Here is a 27,602-nt window from a genome sequence, read left to right as displayed (position 1 = left end):
GCGCAGTGGTGCGTTTTGATGTCGGGTTTCTGGCGGTACGGAGTCCTCAAGGTTTTTCTTGGGGGCAGGGAAGTAGCTCTGCTAATCCACCGGAGATCCTGGTTCTTCTTGAAGTGCAGGCAGTCCACCCAGGCGTCTGGAAGCAGAGCAGCTGCAGGACAGTCGTCTCGGTGCAACTGTCGAGGACTGCAAGCAGGCTGGCAGGATCAGGGCCAAGTCAGTAGCTGCTCCTCAGTTCTTGCTTTTCGCAGCTCTTCAGTGTCCTCCTTCTTCTTGGGTCAAGAGAATATGTCTTCTGGTGTCAGGGAGCCACCTAACATCTAGGGGTGTATAGGGTAGTAGAAAATGGGCTACTTACCCTTGGAGTGCCTACACCCTCTCCATAACCACTTCCTGTTGGGAGTGGGCATATTCCTATCCCTGAAGGCCTAGTTCCAACCAAGAACAAGACGGTGGAACCCTCCCTCGAGTGTCCATCTCGGGTAGCCCGACCTTATGGGTGTGGCTACCCCAGAGGTGGTACACGGGCAGCAGGGCCTTTGAAGCCCCTGGTCTTGGAATGCAGATCTGCTAGCCGTCCTGCTGGAGTGGGTCACAACCTCCCTCTCCAGAGCAGACTTTGTTTCTGACCTCTGACCTATCTGTGGTGGCAGGCTGGTTAAGACCTGTCAGCCAACACACTCAGACTAGTGGGGCTTAGGGGCACCTCTAAGGTGCCCTCTGAATGCATGTCATAATAAATCCGAGGCTGGCATCAGCTTGGATTCATTCAGACAAGGTGTTTGATGCCAAACACCATAGGGTTCAGTGATCTATTATGTGACTGGTGCCCTCGTGTTGACAAGTGTCCAGCATATACCTTGACAGCTTCCCTGTTCACTTGCAATGCTCAGCAACGGGGCGGAGCGTCACAGGGGCATATCTGCCTGTGCAGATATGACCACACATCAAATATAATGCACCCTGTCTTAGGGCTTCAAGGCCTGCTATAGGGGTGAATACCATATACTTAGATGCAGTGATGGTAACATGGCACACAATGGGTGTGCCATTTTTTATTTTCACCTGGCTTGTACCAGGACACGAAGACTGCAAAGGCAGCTGTGTGCCTCTCGTTTTTAAAGGCTGCAGCCTTTAGGGGCCCTTTCCTCTACCGATGACCTAGGGACTTACACAGGTAGAGGAGTGTGCCAATTGTACACACGGTTACCTATTTTTAGGGAAAGAACACTGGCACTGGGGCCTGTTTAGCAGGACCGATTGCAACTCAGTCAAAAATCCTCGGTACGAGTGAGCAAAAAGTGGGGGTGACCAGGTCAAAAAGGGCATTTCCCCACAACAAGTATTCCCGCAGCGGAGAACTAGTGGGATAGGTAAAAACCTTTCCTTTCCTACAATGGAATGTCCTCCAGCATTGCATGATACCATGAAATAGCAGAACTGTGTGAAGTAGAAAAGAGGCTTGTAAAGATGCAGCTTTCATCAAAAGGACTTTAAGGTAGTCTGTTCTTGCTGAATCTTCTTCCCAGAATTAAAAATCCAGACAGGAATGGCAAAAGTGAGCAGGAAACATCATGCCGTTGACACCAATTTGGCTAACTACATTCTGGAATTATATAGGAGCACCATTCTGCCAGCTGCTAGCAGAATTTAATGTAACACACTAGTGACTTGGATTTGCTGTATTAATAGACAGCATTTCCTCAGCCTGAAAAGCTAAACAACTCAGAAATGCTACCTCAGTGAAAAGGGGGCGTGGCCTGGCGCACAGCAAGATGGCGGCTCCTTGCTGAGCTCCTGCGAGCCTCCAGTGCAATCCTGACCTTTACATAAGGCCCAGTACTTGCGAATCATGTGAATGGTGCCGGTAACAGCCAGGAGTTGAGGGTGCAATACTTACAGCTCATGACCCCTCAGAGAAATGAGCAGCAGATGCAAACAAAAAGGCCCTGAGCTACCACACTCAAAATGGCACCCGCAACAAAAACAACAGACTCAGAGGGTGCACAGAGCGTCCCTGGATGGGAAAAGCTTGCATGAACGGAAGTGGAAACACAGGTGTTCTAACTGGAGAGGAAGGCACATAATTCCATTAAGTGAATTTTGTCACCTGAGTGCTTCTGACCACACTTTCACTATTTACCACAACTTCCACGCAGCTTCCCCGTCTCATGCTTTACCTAAATGGCAGTGCCTACGTCAGGAGCGCTACTTGTAGACTCCAACAAGTAAATCGCTTGAAATAATTACAAGCACTCATCTCACTTTATCTTCCCGAAACTACCCCAAGACAGGGCAGTAAGCCAGTTCAGCAGGTGAGCCCCCACCCCAATATACAGGATGTGGTAACCACAACTACAAATAAGGAACACCAATCGGGGTACACGCAATATTCATGGTCAGTCTCTTAAGCACTGCAAAACCCCATGCTAGTCAAGCGACTGAAGAGTGAGCAAAAACCCATACAACAAGCTACCTCTAGAACCAGGCTCCAATTTAGCGCCTTCCATACACACTTCAGATTGCACTCCTGGGGCTCCACATGAGAGATTAAAGTTGCATCTATTTGTCTCATGCACTACCAGAACCCATACCGGCCAATCACATACAACCAGTGGCCCCAAGAACCAATCTCAATAATGGCCCTACCCATACACATCTCAGAGTGCACCACTGGGGCTACACGCATTTGTGCAGAGTGACCGTGTCGGCTCACCTTGATATTGGTGACACCATTCTCCGTGACACACATTAACAGGATCAGTGAGAGGCTGTGGCTAATCTCTCGGCTACAAGACAGCTATATCTAGTAAACTTAGCAGTCTACCCTGCTATATCTAGTTAACGTAGCAGTCTACCCTGCCCTGTGCACACTACCACTGCCCCTCAAAGCACCCACCATGGCTGACCCAAAGGACAGCATCACAAAAAAAAACACGGCAAAACTCAAACACTCAAAACAGGACACACCAATACCAGAATCCCAAGTGAAAGACAAACGTAATTCTACAATTACTTTGGATGGCATCTTCAAGCAGCTGAACACAGTTCACGATATAGTCCAAAGCACCAAAACAAACACTGATCTCCTGCAAATGGAGGTGACAGGCATCTGCAAAGATCTTAAGTACTTCACCATAAGATTATCAAACTCTGAACCCATAATCAGTTCAGTTGAAGACTACAATAATGCACAAACCCAAACGCTTAAGAACATGGAATACTCAATCTCCAACCTCAAACGTGAGATGACTGCTCTTGAGGACAGAAACTTGAGGAGTAATCTGAGATTTTAGCCTGCCGGAGGGGGTTGAAAAGGTGGCCCCCTAAACAACTGACTTCTTAATCTTGTGGAATCCTACCGATTATCTTTACAAAAGAGTTTGAGATTGAGAGAGCAGACTTACATTCCCAAAAATGCATCAGCTCCATGTGCATTTATTTTTCAACCACTTTGCCACCCTGCTAGATCTCTATTAATGTTATCGCCTCTAGTGGGGAATCAGATGGTGCTTCATGGTTACACATGTTGGTTTGTTACTGTACTCAAACTGCACAGTTAATAGATTCAATAGTCCTCTGAGGTCTCAGGTTGACCTATGATCGGTCTCCCAAATGCTGACGTAATCATGGCACTCTAGCATGTTTTCTTCCTGACAACGAGGCAAGGGTTTTGAGATGTGCATTTGTTGGCCCTGATCATCCAAGGGGCCTCACCATCTAACATAATGGAGACTTCTCAATATAAATAAGGGACCACTGGAGACTTCAGACAAACTCATAAGCTGCCTACATATGGAATCAGTCCACTTAAAGCAGCTCATTGATAGTCCCCCGGAAGGAAATATATCTTGCTTAAGCAGAAACACTGTTCTTTTGTTCATACTTGCAAAACAATAATTTTGAAGTGTTTTAAAAATGTTTATGTTTTACCCCATTGTTAAAAGACTGAACCATACTGGGCCATTTGCTAGATCTACAATGGTGCTATCGACTCTAGGGGCAAGCAGTTGATACCCCATGACTACACTACCACTCTAATTCTCATGTGTATAACTCATTTTGCTCTGTGGTACTATGGGCGACTAACTACCTCAAAAGAATCCAATGGAAGATTCAAAGCTGTTCACAGGCTGCCCACGTGGGGTAGCCAAAGCCTACGTTTATGGTTTCTTTGTTGTTTCAAGGTTCAAAATGTACAAGTTACTTACCTTCGGTAACAATATATCTGGTAGAGACATAGGCGGTCATTCCTACCTTGGCGGGCGGCGGTCGCCGCCCGCCTGGTGGGAACCGCCAGAAGACCGTACCGCGGTCAAAAGACCGCAGCGGTCATTCTGTCTTTCCCGCTGGGCTGGCGGGCGACCGCCAAAAGGCCGCCCGCCCGCCCAGCGGGAAAGCACCAGCAACGAGGAAGCTGGCTCCGAATGGAGCCGGCGGAGTTGCTGGTGTGCGACGGGTGCAGTTGCACCTGTTGCGATTTTCAGTGTCTGCCAAGCAGACACTGAAAATCAATGTGGGGCCCTGTTAGGGGGCCCCTGCAGTGCCCATGCAAGTGGCCCCACGACACCCGTTCCCGCCAGCCAGGTTCTGGCGGTGAAAACCGCCAGAACCAGGCTGGGGGGAAGGTCGGAATCCCCATGGCGGCGCTGCTTGCTTTACCTCCGCGGTCAGAATAGCCCCAGAAGCACCGCCAGCCTGTTGGCAGTGCTTCCTCCGTCCCCTACCCTGGCGGTCTCGGATCGCCAGGGTAGGAATGACCCCCATAATCTAGTTGCAGATTCCTTACCTTAGAATTTCCCCCAGGCGTCAGACTGGATCCGGAGATATTTCTTTGAGCAAAAGCCTTGCGCGTCGGTCGGCTCCACGGGCGTCGTGGTCGCCGTGTTGACGTCGGGAGTAGTATATAGACGCCGCCTCCGCACTGTGACGTCAGTTTCTTTTAACGACTTTCCACGCCAAAGCGCAGAGCCGCTAAGAACACTGAGATTGGTGAGCCAGAGCTAAGGACCTGAAAGGGGCATCCCTGTCCCTAGAAATCAGTTCGCAAGCAGGGAGGATGGGTGGGTGGGAAGGAATCTGCAACTAGAATATGTCTCTACCAGATATTTTGTTACCGAAGGTAAGTAACTTGTACATCTGATAGAGACTTATAGTTGCAGATTCCTTACCTTAGAGTAGATACCCAAGCAATGCCATCCTCGGTAGTGGGCTGTGAACCAAGATCATACTAGGAAGTCCTGCAGGACCGAACAACCAAAGTAGCTGTCCCGACGGACCTGACTGTCCAGGCAGTAGTCTTTAGCAAATGTGTGCAGGGACACCCACTATGCCGCCTGGCAGATATCCAGGACAGGAACTCTGCGTGCTAACGCAGTGGAAGCAGCAGTTACTCTGGTAGAATGAGCATGCAAGCCCTCAGGGGGTTGTTTCTTGACCAAAGCGTAGCACATTTTGATGCAAAGAGTCACCTATCGAGAGATGGTACGCTTTTGCACTGCCTTCCCTTTTTTCGCACCCACATACCCAAAAAGAGTTGATCTCCACCTGGTAATCTTTAGTACGATTAAGATTTAACGGCAACACTCTTTTTGGGTCCAGACGGTGGAGTCTCTCCTCCTCATGAGAAGGATGTGGAGGTGTATAGAAAGTAGGCAGGGTGATGGACTGGCCTACATGAAAAGGCGTAACCACCTTTGGAAGGAAGGAAGCCTTAGTGCGCAACACCACTTTGTCAGGGTGCACAGACAAGTATGGAGGTTTAGATGAAAGGGCTTGAAGCTCACTCACCCTTCGAGCAGAGGTGATGGCAACAAGAAAGACAGTTTTGAAGGTGAGGAGCCGCAAGGGACAACTGTGCATCGGCTCAAAGGGAGTTCACATTAAATAAGTAAGGACAAGATTGAGGTCCCACTGAGGCATGATAAATGGAGTGGGAGGAAATAAACAGGTGAGACCTTTTAGGAATCTACTCACAATAGGAGATTTAAAAAGTGAGGGTTGATCAGGTAACCTAAGGAAGGCCGAAATGGCAGATAAATACCCTTTAAGGGTGCCCAGAGCAGAGCCCTGCTGGGCCAAAGAAAAAATGAACAGAAGAACTTCGAATAGAGGGGATCAACAGATTTGTTGGTGCACCATGCCACAAATGTATTCCAATGACAGACATATACAGTTTTGGTTGATGGGTGCCTAGCTGCCAAATAACATTGCAGACTTCGAGTGGAAGATCAAAAGTCAGCAACTGTCGGCGCTCAATCTCCACGCATGAAGGCAGAGGTTGGACAGCTTCGGGTGAAGAACCGTCCCCTGTTGCTGTGAGAGAAGATCCACCCGAAGAGGCAGTTTGAGTGGAGGATCGATGGACATGCTCAATAGCTGTGGGTAGCAGACTCTCCGTGCCCAGTACACAGCCACCAAGATGACTTGGGCCCGGTTGTTTCTGATCTTCTTGAGAACTCTGGGCAGAAGTGGTATAGGCGGAAAGGCGTAACGGAGTCCGGAGTTCCGCTCGAGGCGAAAAGCGTCTCTGAGCGAATGCCGCCTTGGAAACTCCAACGTGCAAAACAGCTGACATTGCGCGTTCTCTGCGGCGGCAAATTGATCTAACTAAGGCTCTCCCCACTGCTGAAAGAGACCTTGCTCCACCTTCGGATGGAGATGCCATTCGTGATCGGCTGTGCATCGACAGCTGAGTTTGTCCGCTCTGGTGTTGAAGGAATCCGCCAGATGTTGAACCATCAGGGTAATGCCCTGATGTTCCAGCCATGTCCAGAGGCGTAGTGCCTCCTGACAAAGAGTCTAGGACCCTACTCCACCCTGTTTGTTGCAGTACCACATGGCGGTAGTATTGTCCGTGAACACCTGCACTACTTTCCCTTTGAGAGAGGGAAGAAATGCTTTCAACGCAAGCCTGATCACCCGGAGCTCCAGAAGATTGACATGGAGCCCAGACTCCGCCAGAGACCAGAGGCCTCTTATCTCCGCCTCTCGCATGTGCCCGCCCCAACCCAGAAGTGACGCATCTGTCACTATAGAGAGATCTGGTTAGGGAAGGGAGAGGGATCTGTCGTGGACCCAATGTGGAATCGAAAGCCACCACTGCAAGTCTTTTGCAGTCCCTTCCGAGATCTGGACCATGTCGGAGAGAGTTCCTGGATGCTGCGCCCACTGGAAATTCAGGTCCCACTGCAGAGCCCGCATATTCCATCTGGCGTGTGTTACTAGCAGGATGCAGGAGGTCATGAGGCCCAGCAGCTTCAGAGTCAGTCTCACCGAAACCCAAGACCGAGGCCAAAAGATAGGAATCATAGCACAAATGTTTTGGATCCCCTTTGCGGGAGGATAAGCCAGAAACTGCATTGTGTCCAGAACAGCTCCGATGAAAGGGAGCGTCTGAGAGGGAGTCAGGTGTGACTTCGGGACGTTTATAGTGAACCTCAGCTTGTGCAGGAGGTTTGCCTTAGTTTGAAGGTGGGAGACGACTTTCTGGGGCAAGTCCGCCTTCAACAGCCAGTCGTCAAGGTGGGGGAAGACTGACACCCCTAACCTGCGCAGATGAGCTGCAACCACCGCCATCACTTTCGTGAACACCCGAGGGGCGCTGGTAAGGTCGAAGGGGAGCACGGTAACCTGAAAGTGCTTGTGACCTACCACAAATCGAAGGTAACGTCTGTGGGCAGGCAGGACGGGGATGTGGAAATAAGTGTCCTGCAAATCCAAGGCTACCATCCAGTCTTCTGGGTCCAAGGCAGACAGAACATGAGCCAGGGTGAGCACTTTGAATTTCTCCTTCTTGAGGAAGTAGTTCAGGTCTCGAAGGTCTAGGATAGGATGTAAGCACTTGTCCTTTTTCAGCACCAGAAAATAGCGTGAACAACAACCACGACCTACTTCAGGGACCTTTTCTATAGCTCTCTTGGCCAAGAGAGCTGCAACTTCCTAGTGGAGAAGTGCCAAATGATCCTCTGGAAGGTGACTGAAGGATGGAGGCATGGCAGGTTGAGCAGATTTGAAAGGGAAGGAGTAGCGTTTCGTACGATCTGCAAAGCCCACCTGTCCGTAATGTTGGATTCCCAGTGGGGCAGGTGATGCGAATCCTACTGCCAACTGGATGGGAGTGAGGGGACGGACTAGGAGGGTTTGGAGGCTGCAGCGTGGCAGAGGTGGACTGGGCAGACCTCTGGTTCCCTGTCCCACGCGGGATTTCCCGTCCACGCAGAGGCTGGACAGCATGGGTGGCAAGGTGGATGGGTGGAGGATGCGAAAAGGAACCCTTCAGTTGCCACGAAAGGGGCGAAAAGCGGACTGCGGGGGTGAGGGGCAGAGGAAAGACCAAGGGACCAAGCCATAGCCCGGGAATCCTTGAATCTCTCTAAGGCTGAGTCTGCTTTGTCTCCAAAGATACGGGAGCCATCAAAGGGCATGTCCATGAGTGACTGTTGGACATTCCCAGAAAAACCAGAAGTACGCAACCAGGCGTGGCATCTCAAGGCTACCGTCGTAGCATCCGATCTGCCCGGAGAGTCAGTTGTGTCCAGCCCACAACGGATTATGAACTTTGCCGCATCTCTCCCATCGTTCTCACCAAACGTTCTCATAAAATCTCATCAAAAAGGTTGAAGTCGGTCAAAAACAGATCAGGGTAGCTCTTCTCCGGATCAGCGGTTGGCGCGGAAAGAAAAGAACTGACGTCACTGCGCGAAGGCAGCGTCTATATACTACTCCTGACGTCATCACGTCGACTACGACGCCAACGATGCCAGCGGAGTCGACCGACGTCACCTACCGACACGCAAGGGTATTGCTTGAAGAAAAATCTCCAGATCCAGTCTGACGCCTGGGGGAAATTCTAAGGTAAGGAATCTGCAACTAGAAGTCTCTATCAGATAATGTAGTTCTAGGGAAGATACTGCTCTCCTATTGCACTAATGCAAAACCACTTTAAATCCTACAAACTGGGCATTGTGAGTCCATAGTAAATCTATCTATTCTCTATGTTATATTCTCCTTCACCACATTTCCTCACTCAAACGTGGCACTGAATAAAACACAACTTCCCACTACTTGTCTCCTCCGTGTTCCCGAACAGCACAAACCATCAAAACTATACATCACAACCTTGCATTGTCTTCTGCCTAATCCTTTAACAATGATTGAACGGCCTTTACCAGTACTTACCTGGTAACTAAGACCGCCCAACACTGGCTCTACAAGGACATGAATTTCTGTTTGTCTCATGAACTGGAGGCCTGACTCTATGCTAATTCTCCCCCTGTATACCTCGTCTCTCACAGACTCCTCCTGGTGAGGAGTGAGTCAAAGCCCAATGCTGGCGGTCCTACTGCCTCCCACCACAATCTTTTCCTATGTTTCCTTGGCCCTCCCTTTTCCCCTCGTCTCCTCTGGCTTCTGCTCTGCCAGACAGTTATCCCTCTCTCCTTACAATCCAGTGCATTACCTTCCCACACAATGTCTACCTCTAACTCTCTGTCACCAATCTAAGACAGAATCCACATCAAGCTTTCACTACGGGTGACAATGACATCACTAAACAATCTCTCTTAACACCAAAGGATTAAATCACCCTGTCATAAAGACCAAAATATCAAACTACTGCAACAACCTGAAAGGCGATACAGCTTTTGTACAAGAAACTAAGACTAGTTTCAGAGAAGCCCTGTCCTTGAGAAAGCAATAGGTTGCCAATTTGACCTGTTCTGAAGCCTGTGGCAAAAATAATGGGGTTATTACCTTGATCTCAAGAAGATTAGGGCTATCTATCATCTATTCGTGAACATGACATGGAAGACATATAGCTGCTCACCAGACTTAAGAGTGGGAAAACAAGCTCTATACACCAGCTTCAAATACTCAAACACAAGTCACAAATAAAAAATAGATACATAAACCACTCTGGATCAACCCTCTTCATCTACTGGTCTGTTCAACAGCCATTCACATTTTGCATAGGTCCACCACAGCAAATAGCAAGAGGTAATAGGTCAGCTCACTTCAGCCACTGGTTCTCTTACTGATGATGATAACAGTTTGCCTGATCTCATGTGCACAGCAGTCAAAATAAAGTACACTGCAGTGCCAGAGATGGTGGACCAATAATTTACGCTGAAAATCTTTTTTTCTTTTCATTCTTCATCTTTTTTGTGTTTTTGCCATCCTTGTGTGTTTAATCTATGCCTTGGGGTTACAGTAATTCAAAGTCAATAGTACACATTTTTAATATCAATAATTGCAAGTATATAGCTGCTACGTATAGGTAGCAATGTGTATTTTTCTTCATTTTCGAGTATTTGCAAAAAATGTGTGTATCATCGCACCAGCTTGCCAAGACTAGACCTACTTCCTTCGCCAATGCTTGTTGTTTGAATGTAGCTAACTGTGTTCTGTGCCATCTTTAACAAGATTTCTTTTTTAAGGGCAAATTGTTGCATCATACAAAGTTCTTCGCTATATGAGATACATTTAGAGAGGTTGAGGATGCTAGGACAAAGGCTACATATAATTGCCTGAAAAAATATTAATTTAAAGTGGTGATTAATGCAGGAAGATCTTGTGTGGTATTTGAGGCTTTAATTAAAAACTGAATGAAAGAAGTATGTCTTGTCACCTGGATGGAGGTGCCCCCAAGACACCATTGTAATGCCATCAGTACAAATCAGACAAGCCCAGTGGGATTCCTAGGGGCTCTCCCTGATACCATTTGAGTCTATAAAACGTGGGTTGCATTACATCATTAAAACCACCCGATCATCTATTCAGTTGTTTATACATTTATTTACTTAAAAGATAGCTTGCGAGTGATAACTTAATTACGTTCAGTAATGATCATAAAAACATATAAAGTAGGGTTCTCTCTGTTTATCAGTGCAATAAATTCATGACTACTGTACCGAAATTGTATTACAATTACGAAAGACAACTCTAGGCCATCCATGGACTTGAATAAATATTCCTAGCCAGACTGCTACACGCTGTTAATGCATTCTGTTCTTTAACATTGGCAGTGCGGCCCAGCGGGCAAAATTACTTTTCCTGGATGCAGTCATCTTAACCTTGCTGTAGGAATATCATTGCACATCATGTATTCTGATAGGCAACAAGTCCCATCCTGATTAATTTTGACATATTCAGTGCTGGTCGGTGGCTTTCACTGTGACAGGTAAATGCAACCAGCACTGTTCAGCCTGTCACAATGACAATAATGAGATGTTCATAGCAGGATCCTTCTGGAGGGAACCAGAACCACGCATGACGATCATTTTTAAAATTATTGAATGATGCAGTGATTTACTGCATGAAATAAAATTTATTCCACAGCCGATGAGCAATAATGTTGATGCAAGAGCAGAACTGTACTAATTTCTCAGGCAGTTCTGATCACAAGCCACATGCTGCTATAAAATTAAAACAGATGTTTTCAGTTCTGTTATTTACTTAGATGCTTTCCTAGCTAGAGATTATTTTTTGCATCCACAATGTAAAGCTGATGACAAACCTTAATTTTTCACACGAATGGGACAACATGATCCCTATCTTTATTTATAGCTCGACACATTGTGTCAAACATCAATTTCCGAGTCTTTTGGGTACTGGGGCTGCTGGCATTTACTTTTTAGGTCGCAGCCTAGCTGTCTGATAGACATCTTGAGGACTTTCAGAAAGTTGACCTATGAATGCATTCCGCTCATTGATTGCCATTGGCTTTGTGGTCTATAATGCACACTTTGTGACTATTTGCTTTAGGCTCTCCATGTGCAGTTCGTCCCTCAGTTGCCTAAACCGTTAGATCTTGTTCTTGTCTTGTCACATTTGCTGTGCATTCTAAGACGAGGTCAAATGTCAAGCGCTATCTTTCAGGGGCGCTTGTTTACTTTTCTTTCTCTGACTTCAAAGTGAGAGGATTTATGCAACAATCTTGCTGGATACTGGGGGTAGGAAAGATTTTTTTCTAGCACACAACAGCATTTAAAGGAACTGTATAAGTATTTCAAAATATATCAGAATTATGAACGTACAAACAAAGCAAATTTTTTGTTATTTCTGAAGTGTGCTGGAGACAAATACTTTAATATGATCAAAACGAATCATTAAACTAAGTGATGCAATTTCCACACATTTTCGTTTGTGCACTGGATAGTTTTATCAGTAAAACTGTATGTCTGTGCAAATGTAATGGTCGTTTCAATTGAAAACATGTAGAAATATGTTCTCTGTACTGGCAGTGTGCTACCACATCATGAATACTCCAATCTATGCTACTTCACTCTACTCCACACCGCTCCACCACTCCAATCCACTTTACACCATTCCATGCCACAGCACTCTGCATCACGCCACTTCACTCTATGCCTCTCTACATTGTGCCTCTCTACTCTTGTCCAGTGCACTCTTCACCACTCTACTCTACACCATTGCATTCAACACCGGTCCAGTGCAGGCCACACCAATCTACTCTGCACAGCTCCACTCTACGCCACTCTGCAACACAGCACTCTATGCAAATACACCCTACACCAATACACTTTACTCTGTAACACTCAACCCTATGCTCCAGCACTCGACGGCAATCCGGTGAATGCCACTATAATTTACTGTACACTAATACACTCTACGCCACACAATCCTGCACTATTCCACTCTACATCGCTTCACTCGACTCTGAAACAATCTACTCTATGCCACTGTACTGTATGTCACTCTACTCTTAACCACTGCACTCTACGCCAAGGCAATCTACACAACCGCATTCTATGTCACTGTATCTACACCACTACACTCTACATCACTGTACTCTACGTCACTGCTCTTTATACCACTCTACTCCATTCTACACAACTTCACTTTGACAATCTACTCTACAACACTGCACTCTCTGCTACTCTATTCTGCACTACTCTATGCCACTTCACTCTATGGTACCTTACCCTACAGTGCACCACTCTATGCCACTGGAATCTGCTCTGCCCCACTGGCCTCCCTGCCTCACTCTACTCTGTGCCACTCCACTCTGCACCGCTAAATTCAATGTCACTGCAATTAATGCCACTGCACTCTACTACACTTTATTCTGCATCACTCAACACTCAACACCAATGCACTCCACACCAGTCCAACCTACTCTATGCCACTCCAATGTATGGCACTTTAGGTGACTCCACACTATGCCACGCCAATACACTCCACTCTTTGCCATTCCATTCTACAATACTCCACACCACTCTCCTCTATGTCACTAACGTTTAGCCATGCTGCTGAACAACATGGCTAAATCACCTGGGCATAGCCAATAGCTCTTGCATAGGCAAGACCTACTGGCTTTGCCAGTGCTTGTTTTTAATAACCAGAAAGAATTAAAATGCTGGCATTTTGTAGGAATTGCACCACTTTCTACCCTCGTTGATCAAAAGTCGCAAGCTGTATGAATCCACGATATTTGCAAATTTTATCAATGTTGTTTGATTGCACACAATTCTGAAACTATACACATTTTTCCATCATTGCTGTTATATCTACAACGGTTTTAATTTTTTTTAATGGAAAACGTACAGAAGGTCATAGGTACACAAAAGTTGGAATAAATGACTGATGGAGCACTTTTCACAGGGTCTAGGGTCATATTATTTCACGGCACGTGATCTTTGAACGGTGAAGAATTTCCCATTTATTTAGCTTTCTGGCATTGGTAGTCTTGGAAAGCAGTGCGGTTTCTGAAGAACAAGTTACTTACCTTTGGTAATACCTTATCTGGTAGAGATAATATGTGGCAGCAGATTCCTTACATTTGAATTTCCCCTGGCCGGATCCAGAAAATGTTTCGTGAGAGTACCCCTGTGTACCGGTAGGTGGTGTCTATCGGCTCTGTGCGGCGCCATCTGCGCCGGAAGTGACATCTGCTTCACCTATATAGGCATCACCTCCGCATGCTGATGTCAGTTACTTTTCACAACTTTCCACACCAGAAGTGCGGCGTCATTAAGTTCATGGACACTTGTGTGTCCAAACTAAGGCCCTGAAAAGGCTCATCCCTGACCATGGAACTATGTCCACAGAGCGGGGAAGATGGGTGGGTCAGTAAGGAATCTGCGGCTAGATATTGTCTTTACCAGATAAGGTATTACCAAAGGTAAGTAACTTGTTCATCTGATAGAGACTTCTAGCTGCAGATTCCTTACCTTTGAATAGATACCCAAGCAATACTATTTCCGATGGTGGGTTTGAGGACAAATTTAAGCTAGGAAGTCCTGCAGGACCGAACAGGAAAAATGCCCATCCCTACAGACATAACTGTCCAGGTAGTAATGCCCGTTAAATGTGTGCAGGGAAGCCTACATAGCTGCCTGGCAGATGTCCAGGATTAAGACTCCATGTGCTAAGGCAATGGTCACTGCTTTAACTCTGGTGGAATGAACCCGGCAGCCTTCAGGAGGCTGATTTGTCACCGGTGTACAGCAGATCTTGATGCAGAATGACCCATCGAGAGATGGTCAGTTTCTGCACCGCGTGACCTTTCTTTGCCCCAACATACCCCACAAAGAGTTGGTCATCCATCCGGAACTCCTTTGTTCAATCAAGACAGAACGACAATGCTCTTTTTTGAGTCCAGGTGGTAGAGTTGCACCTCTTCCCTAGAGGGATGTAGAGGAGCGTAAAAGGTGGGCAAGTTGACAAATTGGCCCACATGAAGTGGTGTTAATACTTTCAGCAGGAAAGAGGCCCTTGTGTGAAGCAGCAGTATGTCTGAATAATCTGAGAAGAATGGAGGCTTGGAAGATGAAGCCTGCAGCTCGCTCACCCTCCGGCAGATGTAATGGCAACAAGAAAGGCTGTTTTAATTGTGAGCAGCCAGAGGGGACAATTGTGGAGAGGCTCGAACGAAGCACATCAACTATGTGAGAACCAAATTAAGGTCCCTCTGAGGCATAATACAAGGAGAAGAGGGAAACCTATGTACAAGGCCTCTCTGAAATCTATTTACAATAGGGGACTTAAAGAGTGTAGGTCAGGCGGCCCAAAGCAAAGCCCTGCTGGGCAAGGGTAAGGATAAGGATAAAAAGCAAAGTATCAGAAAGTGAGGCAGAAAAAGTGTAAACAGACTTTTCTGTACAATATGTTATAAATTGCTTCAAACGTCAGGCATATACCATTTTGGTGGAGGGACACCTGGCTGCCAAGATTACATTACAGACTTCAGGAGGAAGGCCAAAAGCTGTTAACTGCCGCCACTCAGCCTCCGCGCAAGAAGGTGGAGAGATAACCAGTTTGGGTGGAGGACCCTCCACTGCTGCTGGGGCCGAAGATCCTCCCAAAGGGGTTGCTTGATCAGCAGATCGGCAATCATGTTCAGAAGCTCGGGGTACCAGACTTTCTGTGCCCAGTCGTTGCTGATCTTCTTGAGAACTCTTGGCAGGCGTGGTAAGGGTAGAAAGGCATAAAAGAGGCCTGAGCTTCACTACAGATGAAAAGTGTCTCAGAGCAAGAGCCGCCAGGGAAACGCCAGTGCGCAAAACTGCTGACACTGTGTGTTCTACTTGGAGGCAAGCAGATCTAACCAAGGCTCTCCCCACTTCTGAAAGAGACCTTGCTCCAATTCTGGATGGAAACGCCACTTGAGATCTGCTAGGCATTGGCAGCTGAGTTCGACCGCTCTGGAGTTCAGGGAACCTGCAGATGTTGAACCACCAGGGATATGCCCTGCTGCTGCAGCCAATGCCAGAGACGCATATCCTTTTGACAAAGGGTCCACGACCCCACCAAGTCTGTTGCAGTACCACATGCGGTGGTGTAGTCTATGCACACCTGCACAAGCCTTTCCTTGATGGAGAGAAGAAAGGCTTTCATCGCCAGTCAGATCACACTGAGGTCCAGCATGCTGATGTGGAGTCCCGCTTCAACCGGAGACCAGGGCCCTCTGATCTCTACCTCTCCCAGATGGTCGCCCTATCTGTCACTACTATGAGATTGTGGTTGGAGAGAGGTCTGCCTCTGACCCAATCGCGGTTCGCTTGCCACTACTGCAGGTCCCTTGCAGTTGCCTCCGAGATCTGGACCATTTTGAAGAGATTGTCCTGAAGCTGCACCCGCTAGAACTTCAGGTCCCACTGGAGAGTCCGCATATGCCATCCAGCATGTGTCACTAGCAAGATGCAGGAAGCCATGAGGCCCAGCAGCCTCAGAGACAGTCTCAGAGACAGAGTCTGAGACAGAGAGAGGCAGAGGCTGAAGCATCAGAGTCTGAGATAGAGACAGAGGCTGAAACATCAGTATCATAGCCTGAATATCCTGGACCCGCCTCTCTGGAGGATAAGCCCAAAACTGCACTGTGTCCATAACAGCTCTTATGAAAGAGAGCTTCTGAGAGAAAGTCAGGTGTGACTCTTGCACATTTAAAGTGAACACCACCAAATGCAGGAAGTTCGCCATAGTCTGGAGGTGGGAGATGACAACCGGGGACGAGCCTGCCTTCAGCAGCCAGTCGATGAGATAGGGGAAGACTGACACTCTTATCTGTGCAGATGAGCTGCGACCAATGCCATCACCTGGATGAACAACTAAGGGGTGTTGGTAAGACTGAAAGTGCTCTAGGTCTACCATGAACCCAAAGTAGCCTCTTATCAGGCAGGAGATAGATGTTAAAGTAGGCATCCTGCAAGTCCAAGGCTACCATCCAGTCTTCTGGATCCAGGGCAGACAAGACCTGAGCCAATGTAAGCATCTTAAACTTCTCCTTTTTGAAGAAAAAGTTAAGGGATCAGAGATCTAGGACAGGACAACGACCCTTGTCTCGTTTGGGAACCACAAAGTAGCCGGAATAGCAACAATAGGCTACTTCTGGCACCGGAACCACCTCTATGGCTCACCTGGACAAGGGAGCCATGACTTCAGCGTGGAGCAAGGACAAATGATCCTCCAATAGCCGGTTGTAAGATGGGAGGTATGGAGGGAGGGGTGGTCTCGAAGGAGAGAGAGTAGCCCCTTCAGGCAATCAGCAGAACCCACCTGTCCGATGTTATGGACTGCCAGTGGAGGTGATGGTGGTTCCTGCCACCAAGTGGGCGCCCATGATCTAAAAGTGCAAGATTAGGAAGGTTTGGAGGCTGCAGCGGACGGAGGGGTGATGGCGGCACAAGATCGCTGGCTACCCGATCCATGAGGTGTGTAGGAATCGTGCCCTCAACAATGCAGAGGCTGGGAAGCTTGTGCAGCTCAGTGGCTGGGATAGGATTGGCGCAGCTGAAAGCCCGTTCTGGCAGACTGGGGATGATGTGGGCAGCTGAGGGGCCCAAGGACTTGGCCATAGCCCCCATAGACTCTGGAGAGATGAGAGCCATCAAAGGGCTTGTCCATGAGGGAAAGCCTGGACATCCCCCAAAAAGTCAGATGTTTTCAGCCAGACATGGTGCGTGAGGGCCACCATCGACAAAACTGCTCTGCCCAGTAAGTCGGCTGTGTTTATGCCACAGCGTGCAGTGAACTTCGCTGTTTCTCTCCCATCTAAAACTGCTTGGGAGAGGATGGCCTGGGCCTCCTCTGGGACCTGTGGCAGTACTTGTACAACCATTTCCCACAGTGCATGGGAGTAGCGGCCCAATAAGCATGAGTTGTTCACTGTCTGCAATGCAGGGCTGGCAGGAGAAACTATTTTCTTTCCCAAGCTTATGCCCAGCCTCTTGGATTCACTGTCCAGGGAAGGCGCCTTTGGAAGTGGAGGCTTGGACCACCTCTTCAAGGTAGGGTGCTGGGTGAGGAAATTTGGGCCACCTGATGTGGGTCGGTGGCAGGGGGCAATCGTCCTAGTCGCAGGAGCACCTGTGCTGGGTTTGGGCCAGAATCCCAGAAGGAAGTCGTGAGGGCCTCATTGAACAGGATTAGATGTTCAGAGGAGGAGACTCCCGGTTGCAGCACCTCTTGTCAAGTTATAGGTCCTGACTGCCACAGAGGGCGACTGAACGCCAAGGACCTCAGCCACCCTCCTCACCACCACCATTACAGAAAAAGCTCCCTCCTCCATAGCCATGGTTAGGGGGAGAAAGCATGCTGGTATCTGTAGATTATCTATACTGCTGGCATGTCCCAGTTCCTCACACCAGTCCACATCTTGTTCTTCAGGATGGTATTCCAAAGAGTTAATTAACTCCTAACATACCTCCCCGAAGCCTAGTCCTTCAAAATAAGATTCATGCACTGACATAGGACATGGGGGTCCTGTCGGCATTGGAATCGGCGTCGATCAATATGGCTCTGTGTTGGATCCAGGGATCACAATGGGGCTGGTGCCAGTGGCGCCAGGAGCATCGGTTTTAGGGACCGGCATCGGGAAAGGTCACAGTGGCTGACTTCTGCCGGCACGGATCCATGATCAGATCCATGGGGGCCAACGTAGCCGAGGTAGGAGCTGGTGGTGCAGAACCAGATGCGGCCCCCTCCAACAATATGGGGCCCGATGGGTCGGCCTGCTAAAAAATAAGGCCCATGGCCTCATAAAACTCCTTAAGTTGAGCGGGAGTTGCTCTGGCTCCGGGAAATCTGGAGAGGTACAGAATCGGCCCAGGCTCAAGCCCTGAAGAACCTTGCCTTGAACACTGATGTTCCGTCGTCGCGCTGGCTGACCGACAAGGAGAAGTCACAGCACGCTTCACCTTCCCATGCTTGTGCCCCTTACCTGAAAGTCTAGACGATTTTGAGTGGGATGAAGCGGACTCCTGGAACGGTCCCGGGACCTTCCCCTCGACTGGGACTGAGACTTCTGTGGAGTCATACAATGTGGAGTCATATGCCGGGCTGCTAGTAGCTTCAAGGACCTCGCCCTCAAAGACTTTGCCATTGTGGCCCAGCAGTCAGATTATGACTGGGAGTCGTGGTCGTGCTCCAGACACCACAGACACACAAGGTGTGGGTCCGTCACCGACAAGGCACAGTGACAGGTGCCACAGGGTTTAAAAGCTGTCTTTCACAATGACATTTTGACACACCAGTAGGAATAAATCTCAAAAAGGTTTGAGAAAACATCGAAAAAAAATTCTGTCAGGGGAACACAGCGGCTGGCTAGCTCTCGGTCAGAACGCCCGCACGTGAAAGCCCATCGCACTGCGAGGTGATGAGTGCTGCCAGCTTTACTTAGCAAGCGGCACGGTAGTGAGGGCTTCCCCTCTTCTTACCGCTACTTGGGGGGGCGTCATCATCCATGGTTGCCACGGAGATCTTCGCTTGGACTTCGGCGGCCAGCATACTTTGGGGGCAGCTCGTTAAAAGGTGTAGACCTTTCCGGGGGCAACAGGGGCAGAGTCAGCACAAGAAGGAAGTGCCGATTCACAGTGGGGTTAAAGTTGGAAATGAAGGAAAGAGCCGAAAGCAGTGGGACGAGGCAGATAAAGGGGGCAGGTTGTCCCACTGGTCAATGGATAATGCAGGACAAAGTTTAGGCGGTGAGTTGGCTCAATGGGCAGGGGGAGAGACTGTGGGATTCAACGCAATAAAAATCTATGAAGCAGGGTTGTACTACAAGATACTCTTTAAGGTTGATTAGACCTGGTAATGTGCAGGGGGGCAGCAATAATTCTAACACTGACTTTGAACAGATGAAAGCAAGATTCTCAGTACGAACAGACAAATCCCTTTTGAAGAACCCTTTAATTAAGTCTCCCTACCCTAAAAATGTATCTAAAACTTCCTCAACTAGAGCAGCAGCGGAAAAAAATATATCTGAGGATACAAGTTTGTTCAATAGAAACCCCAAGAATTCGGACTGATACGAGTGATTTTTCCATAGTGGATAAGAGGAAACATTTAGCTTAAATCGAACAAAATCACGAACCAAAAGGGATGGATATTGAAGGAATGGTTTCCTCAGAACTATCTACTATTGACACCCCTCCTACCTTAGTAGTATCAGCTACTTAGAACAGTTCCGCAGGCTCGGATATGGTTTCTCCTGATATCATTGATAGGGAAACGCATAGAAGGGGGAGCAGAGTGCAACCAGGACCCCAAAAGGCCAGAGAATTAGAGAAACTGGGTATGTAGGATTGTGAACCCAGGGGCTGGGAGGTGGTGCAGTCCCAAGAGATTAAAGAACGCTTTGCAATTTCGGAGGCTAATCAGACTGGAATTCAGGCCACCTGTTCTAGCCTAGAAGCCAAAGTTGAAAACTTAGCCCAACGCACACAGGATTTAGAGGAGGGATTTCAGGTGCTTCAAGTTGTGGTGCAGGAAAATGTCCAAGAGGTGTCACGTCTTAAGTCCAAACTTGAAAGACTTGAAAACAACGCTAGATGGAATAACACTAGGATCCTAGGGGTGAAAGAGGGCTTGAAAGGGTCAAATATCAAAACATTTATGGTCAACCTACTGAGAAATTCTTTTCCGCAGGATAGTTGATGGGCAATTTAGAAGAAATTCAGTGAGTGCAAAGAGACCCGTTCAAACAACATTCTGGGCATAAGAGTCCCCGCAAGATCTTGGTTAATTTTCTCTCATACTCTGTGAAGGAGAAGCTGCTGGGGTTAACCTTAAAATCTGGGTCACTAGAAGCATTAGGGGCCTCATTTAGTATTAGATCTGATGTCTCTAAGGAGACAGCCGACAGGCAGTGGGAACTGGGGAAGAGGCTGGAGGAGCTAAGGAAGCTGGGTGCTACGGCTCAACTGAGGTTTCCTGCCATTATGGAGGTGAAACAAGATGCATAACTTCATGGAACCAGCAGATTTGGATGTTTTCATCTCTCGGATAATGAAAGAGGGGCAGCCTGGCAGTAATTAGAGCAATGAAGCGGTGTTGGCTTACTCACAGGAGTGGGTGGAATCGGCATCAGGATATGCCTAGTAATAGATGGGAGGGTTCCCAGGGGAGGAGCCACCTGTGGTGGGGAGCTGTGAGAGAAAAGAGAAAAAAATTTAAGGTCCTCAATCACAGTCAAGTGGTCTGTTAGAACAACCAGTAGGTTGATTAGGAGATGGAAGGAAACACTAACCAGTTCAGTTGGTTTAGGGCACAGTAGAAATCAGTTCAGAGTGGACGGGTCTGGGTGAGGGCGAAGGAAAATACAATGAAGTCCTGGTCAATTCTTTGTTGAAATGTAAATGGTCTTCGGGTTGTCAAAAGGCGACGTGTGGTTTTGCAATATTTAATGGATAGTAAAGCTCAGATATTGATGCTGCAGAAGACTCATTTATTGAGACAGGAATGCAAAGATCTCTTTTCCAAGAAAAGGTGGGGGGGAACTATACTAGGAACGGATCAACAATATTGCTCTAAAGGAGTGGCTCTGGTTCTAAAAGCAAACTCAGGGGGAAAGCCTAGTACGATATAAGGCTGATATCGAAGAGCGCTGGATAATCGCAGAAAGGGGTTTGATGCGGTATATACTATGGTAAGCTATTAAGGGCCAAATGTGAGATGATATCTCCACATTATCTCAGCTGTTTGACAACTCGCTTGCTTTTAAAGCCCAATTATAACAGGAGGGGGCTTTAATGTTTTGCTAGATAATGTTTTGGATAGGTCCTCTGAAAGAGTACAAATTAACTCCCCAAAAATGAGAGCTTACCTCCTGGACATGATGGACAATTTCGATTTATGTGACGCTCAGCGGAAATTGAGAAGGGACAGTAGGGAGTGCTCTTTTTACAACAAGAAAAATGGTCACAATTCCAGGTTAGATTATTTCCTTATTGAGAGAAAGCAGATGGAGAGAGTTACCGAACTTGAGTACATGCCCATCCATTTATCAGATCATGCAGCTTTAATTAAAAAAATTCAGCAGAAGCAGGTATGGGAAGCAACGAGGTGGACAATTGATAGAAGGATGTTGGTCCAGAAAGAGTTTGTTGACAGGATATTACAACTGTCCAAATAATTTTTTCTCCGGAATCACGCATCTGTGCCAATACACGTGATATGGGACTCATATAAGGCTTGGTAAAGGGGGGAGATAACTAGCTTAATGGTTCATTGGGTGAGGCATGAGAAATTGCAACAGGTTGAACTGGAGGGAGAGATTGCGAGAGCAGAAGAGAAGTTAAAAGCAAAAACATCAAGTGAGGCAGGAAGGGGGGGCAGCGTTGGAACATCTACAAAAGTTGCAGTCGAGATATCGGGTCATGATGGAGGGAAAGGTAGCACAGCAGTGGGAAGCCAGTAAGGTGCTTAATGTTATACATGGGAAAAATTGCGGCAAGCTGCTGGCCTGGAAAACTAGATTGGAAGCGCGCCAGAATAATATTAAGAAGATTATGAACAGTAGCATAGGTCTATTGGTTGAAGACTATCGAGTGAGTAAGACCAGTTTCTGCCTCAAGAAATATCTGGCAGTGAGATCTTAGGTGCTATTAAGAAAGCAAAGAAAGGGAAAGCTGCAGGCCCCGACGGGATCCCGAGTGACCTTTATGCGGTACTGGAGGAGGCTAATATTCCAGTTTGGGTGCATTTGTTTAATGCTATATTGTTGAAGGGCTCCCCTATTCTGAACTCTTGGAATAAAGCAGTAATCTCTTTATTATTGAAGCCTGGTAAGAACCCCTTACACTGTCAATCTTATCGTCCAATATTGTCACTTAATTGTGACTATAAGGTGTTTATCAGTATTATAGCAGATCGATTGAATAAAGTTGCCGGCCAGTTGATACATCAAGATCAGGAGGGATTCCTACTGAGCAGGAATATGAGAGATCTCAATCGTGCCCTAATCGTTTCTATTGACTTGGCCACAACATTAGATATCCCTCTGGCAGTCATAATGGTAGATGCCACTAAAGTACTTGATCGCGTGAACTGGAAATACCTCATGACAGTTTGGGCTCATATCGAATTTGGTAAACCCTTAATCGGTGTGTTGGCAAAGATTTATAGTGCATCCTCTGCGAGAATTCTAGTTAATGGTATATTATCCCCGAAAGTCGAGATAGAAAGAGGAACTAGACAAGGCTGGCCCCTCTACCCAATCCTATTTGACTTGTATATTGAGCCTCTTGCAGAGAGTTTGAGGTTAAACGATCATATAAGACCATTTGTGATTGGGGATTTCTATAGGAAAATTGCTCTATATGCCAACAATTTAATTGTATACACCTCCGATGTCTCGTCTGCTATCTCGAACCTTATAAAGGAAGTGATGGTTTTCTCAAAACTAGCTGGTTATGAGGTGAATGATGAAAAAACAGAGATCAAGGCACGGAATCAAAACTGTGAAGATCCTAGAAAGGTTGCAGAGTTGAGATATCTGGGTATAAGGATAACACACAACCTGGGAAAGTTAGCTAATAGGAATTTAGAAAAGGAGACCTCAGAGATCGTGACAATCTTGAAAAAGTAGGGGAACCTGACACTTACTATATTTGGGCAGGTTAATTTGGTTAAGATGCCTATTTTACCCAAAATCACTTTCCTATTTGATAATATCCAATTACATTTTGATAACAAAGCTATTTTAAACCTGCAAGCGAAGATCACTTCTTTTATTAGGGACAGTAAAGGTATTCACTTGTCATGGAAAAAACTGAGGAGGCAGTTGGGAGTTGGAGGATTGGCCCTTCCTGATCTGCAGCTTTATTGTCGGTCATTTCAACTAAAAAATAACAGGATGTTGCTATTGATGCCAGATGACTCACTAATGGGTAATATCTTTAGGGTAATGCTGATAGGCTACCACTTGGATGGATTTTCTTATAAATTTGCGGCCCCGAAATTCTTCGGAAAAGGTAGGATGATGTACCTATAACCAGCAGCTACTAGTTGATATGAGATTAGATCTTTCCTTGCTATTGGCTACTACAGTAAGTTAGCTCCTATTTGGGACTCACCTGGGACTCCGGAGTGCTTATTGGACAGCCTAGCCCTACCATTGAAACAAAGTGGTGTTATTAGATGGGGCCAGCTGCTGGTTGGGGAGGGACAAAGGTTGTCATGGGAGTTCTGGAATAATAGGACAGGAGGGACTATATCCATATTTAAGATCTTTCAGGTAAATGGGTAGCGTAAGAGTCAGGGGGGTCTGGAGCCGGAATCAGTGCAAATGGAATTGGACCTACAGACAATTGGGGATACAAAGAAAGAAGTTTCTCTATGGTATCAGCCCCTCTTAACAAGAGCAGAGAACGTGATGCATCCTCTATATGGGAACTGGAGTGGATACTTGCCGGAGGAGGAGTTGGTGCATTTATGGCAAGTATATTTTGCTAATTTATATTCAGTGGTTAAACCAACTGCCTTAAGAAGGAACCACCTTTTTACCCTTCATAGAGTATACTGGACTCCCTCAAAATTGGCAAACATAAGAAGCACCTCAATACCCGTGTGTAAGCGGTGCGGCTGTCCAGAAGCAGATGATGTCCACATGTTCGCCACTTGTTCGAAACTAGATGGATTCTGGTTGGCGGTGGGTAAGACTGTCTCTGACTCACTGGGTTTCTCAGTTGAGGTGAGTCCCTGCTTAATCATATTTGGGATACTGCCTTCGGATATTGTCTCTCTCGCTCTCTTAATGTATATCAGAGAGGATTGGTGTTTTATCTGGTGTTACATGCAAGAAGGGAAATTTGTAGAAGTTGGATTCAAATCTCCCCTCCTAATTGGCAAGAATGGAGGAGATCTGTTCTTTCTTTCAGTGAAGTAGATAAAAGAGAAGCAGGGAGGATTGGGAATGGGATTTGGGACCTCCTAAGTTTTGAGATGTTTCTGTCTGATGATTATTTGCCCTGGCTCGGCTAGGCTAGGTATTAGTCTCACCCTATGACCTCTGACCTAAGGGGATGTTTCCATGAGCTCAGGTGGCTGGTGGCATTCCAATAAGAGCTTATTGGTGACAATGTATGAGGACTTAATTTTAAAAAAATAAAAAAATACTGTCAAAAGGTGTCAGAGGGGTAGCTCTTCTCCAAATCAGCACCGGCTGGTGCAGAAAGAAAAGAGCTAATGTCAGCACACCAAGGTGGCACCTATATATGTGATGCGAAAGTCGCTTCTGGCGCAGAGCTGATTGATGCCACCTACCAGCACGCAGAGGTACTCTCACGAAAAACATTCCAGATCCAGGGTGCCGCTTGGGGAAAATCTGAGGTTAGCAGTCTCTCTCATATTGTAGGTATCCTAGTGAACTGCCACCTATAGATGTCTGTGTATTCTTATTCCTTTGTGTGAATGGGTACTCAGGGCATGTCCGGCTGTTTCCCTATCCTAGAAATGAGAATGTGTCCCCCCTTGGTGTCTTCACTTTTCATTGCTCATCTCCATCTAACCAAACTAGTGTGTCTTCCTCTTTTTGTATTGGCTTTTGTGTCTACCAGTATTAGTCCACTACGTATTTTGGTATCACTGTATTTCCTGTCACAGTGTACATATACTCTGCAGCACTGCTTCAATGTAGCTGTTTCCCAAAACATAGGCATCCTCAACCAGTGTATTTGCACTCGCAGTGTTAGTCTCTGCGCTAGTGTCAGGTTTACCCCATTTCTCACTAAAGTATCTGTTTCGCAATCAAAAAATGTAAGCATTCATAGTGTATTCACCGTCCCACTGTCGGTCTCTACGCTGGTGCCATCTCACAGATGTAGCTGTTAAGCTTAACTGGTGTATTCACTTTCCAAGTTTCAGTGCCAGCAGTATTGCCAGGTTTTCCATTTTCTCACTTAACATGCCCTGTCCCAATTGTTTGGTTTCTTGTGTCTACAAAAGTTGTATGTTGGGGGTACCTGAGGTTTATGGACTCTCTAACCAATAACCAGTGTATTGCATCTCCTACGGGCTTTATCTACTTGCCCACCGTGAATGTCTTCTATTTCTGAATGCACTTCTTTTTCCTGCTCTCTTTACAATAAATTAGTGGATGAAGGATGAACACTGTGACAGTCATCTGGGCTGCCATGTACAATAAAAAACAAATTGACTTGAATAAAGTTATTTGTCTAAACTGTGCCAGCTGTCTGAAGCAGACACTTGAAATAGCTTCGACTTGGGGAGCTAACGCACATAACAAGCTGACTGTGCACATGAACTGCTGAACCTTAACGAGTTTGCTAAAGGGACTTGCTGATGAAAAAGTAACTAAAAGAAACTAAATAAATGGTCATCATAAACCCCCAAATAAATGTTTGATTGCCTTAAGATGTTTTATCAACAGACTTTTTGCCTTGTTTATCAATGTTGTATTGACACATTTGGTCAAGTTCTATTAAGTTTATGAATTTTTTATTTTACGTGACTAAAAGAGCTGAATAATTAAAAACAGAAATACCATGACAGTTCTTATATGGTGCAATGCATAGTTGTGTAGTTGAATTCTGTTAAACCATATATCGGTTTATAAAACTATCTTTTTTTGTTTAACAATTTTGGCCTAACTCTCAATGGCAGCCTGCTACAATTGGTGAGCTACATATAGTTAGTGAATGCAAGAATCAAAACTTTTACCTTTCCAAAAATAAAGTCACCGCCCAGTATAAAAGAGCGCCCTTTTTTTTAAGCATACACGTTTACAACAAAATTAAGAATGAAAACTTGGGAGAAAGTTCTTTGAGCTTACACAATTCTAAAACCTTTTTGTCAAAAATGTTTGTTGCTATCACTGCACCCCTTTCTCCTGATTATTATTTCACTCACTTGAGATCTTCTCGCTCCTTCTGACAGTTTCCTAAGAAGTTTCCAAACTGGCATGAGTGAACGTGTTCATGGATTTGAAGAAGAAAAGACTCATTGTACTCGAAAGCCCCAGGGAACTGCTCTGTTAAATGCCAAATGCATTCCAAAAACTGAAGAAATACTGGCGACATTTCTTTCGGGTCACCATCCAACTGACCGTATCTGCAAGAAATAATTATTTTTTAAAGGTTCAAACACACAAAACCAATCAATGTCAATCTCAGCAAACTCTGGTCTTTCAAACATGTTCAGTGCAAATAAGGAAAATATTACTTACCCAGTAGGCATCTGTCATGGCATGTAGTGCTGTAGATTCACATGCTTTGCATAAGTCTGCCATCTAGTTTGGGTCTGGAGTATTACAAGTTGTTTTTGTTCGAAGTATCTTTTCAAGTCATGAGATCGAGTGACTACTTCTTTTGGTGACACTGCGCATTGGCATAGAGTTCCTTGTTAGATTGCTTTCTCGCAGGCAGGTGAGATAAGGAGTGTATAGAAAGTAAAGAGATAGCGATGACCATGCATCGTATTTACATATGTTCAATATTTATATGAAAATGCAACTATAACAGCAAGCAGGCGTCTGGGGCGGAGGGAGGGCGCATGTGAATCTACAGCACTACATTACAACAAACATATGTCTACAGGGTAAGTAACATCTTCCGTTCTATGGCATGTTTGGATGCAGATACACATGCTTTGCATAGGCTTCAAATAAGCGGTGGCTAGCCTGTAGGAGTTAGAGCACTGCGTGGGCAACATTGGCTTGTTGGCGTGCTAAAACATCTATACAACAGTGTTTAGTAAATGTATGAGGTGTAGACCTGTCACGTGGGTTCTCATTAGGGTAATGAGGCTACTGGATTTGGGCGGTAGGATTGCCTAGGTTGTGGGTATTGAGTACAATTCCACACCAGGTGACACCTGCCGGCCTAATCTGAGTTTTCTGGCTAACA

At 46.4% G+C, this 27,602-nt stretch overlaps 1 protein-coding gene across 3 annotated transcripts in view; it reads right to left on the bottom strand.

Annotated features, from left to right (window-relative positions):
* MTMR6 (myotubularin related protein 6) overlaps positions 1-27,602 on the bottom strand; it is a 256,696-nt gene that overhangs the window by 56,515 nt on the left and 172,579 nt on the right. For all 3 annotated transcript variants that reach the window (XM_069202235.1, XM_069202237.1, XM_069202236.1), the window contains exon 11: positions 26,608-26,808. In XM_069202235.1, the coding sequence (XP_069058336.1) occupies positions 26,608-26,808 (201 nt within the window). The remainder of the gene's footprint in view (positions 1-26,607; positions 26,809-27,602) is intronic.

Source organism: Pleurodeles waltl, chromosome 8, assembly GCF_031143425.1.
Source record: "Pleurodeles waltl isolate 20211129_DDA chromosome 8, aPleWal1.hap1.20221129, whole genome shotgun sequence".
NCBI classification, from domain to species: Eukaryota; Metazoa; Chordata; class Amphibia; order Caudata; family Salamandridae; genus Pleurodeles; species Pleurodeles waltl.
Note: the sequence above shows the minus strand (reverse complement) of the source record. Positions and strands in the feature narration are given on the sequence as shown.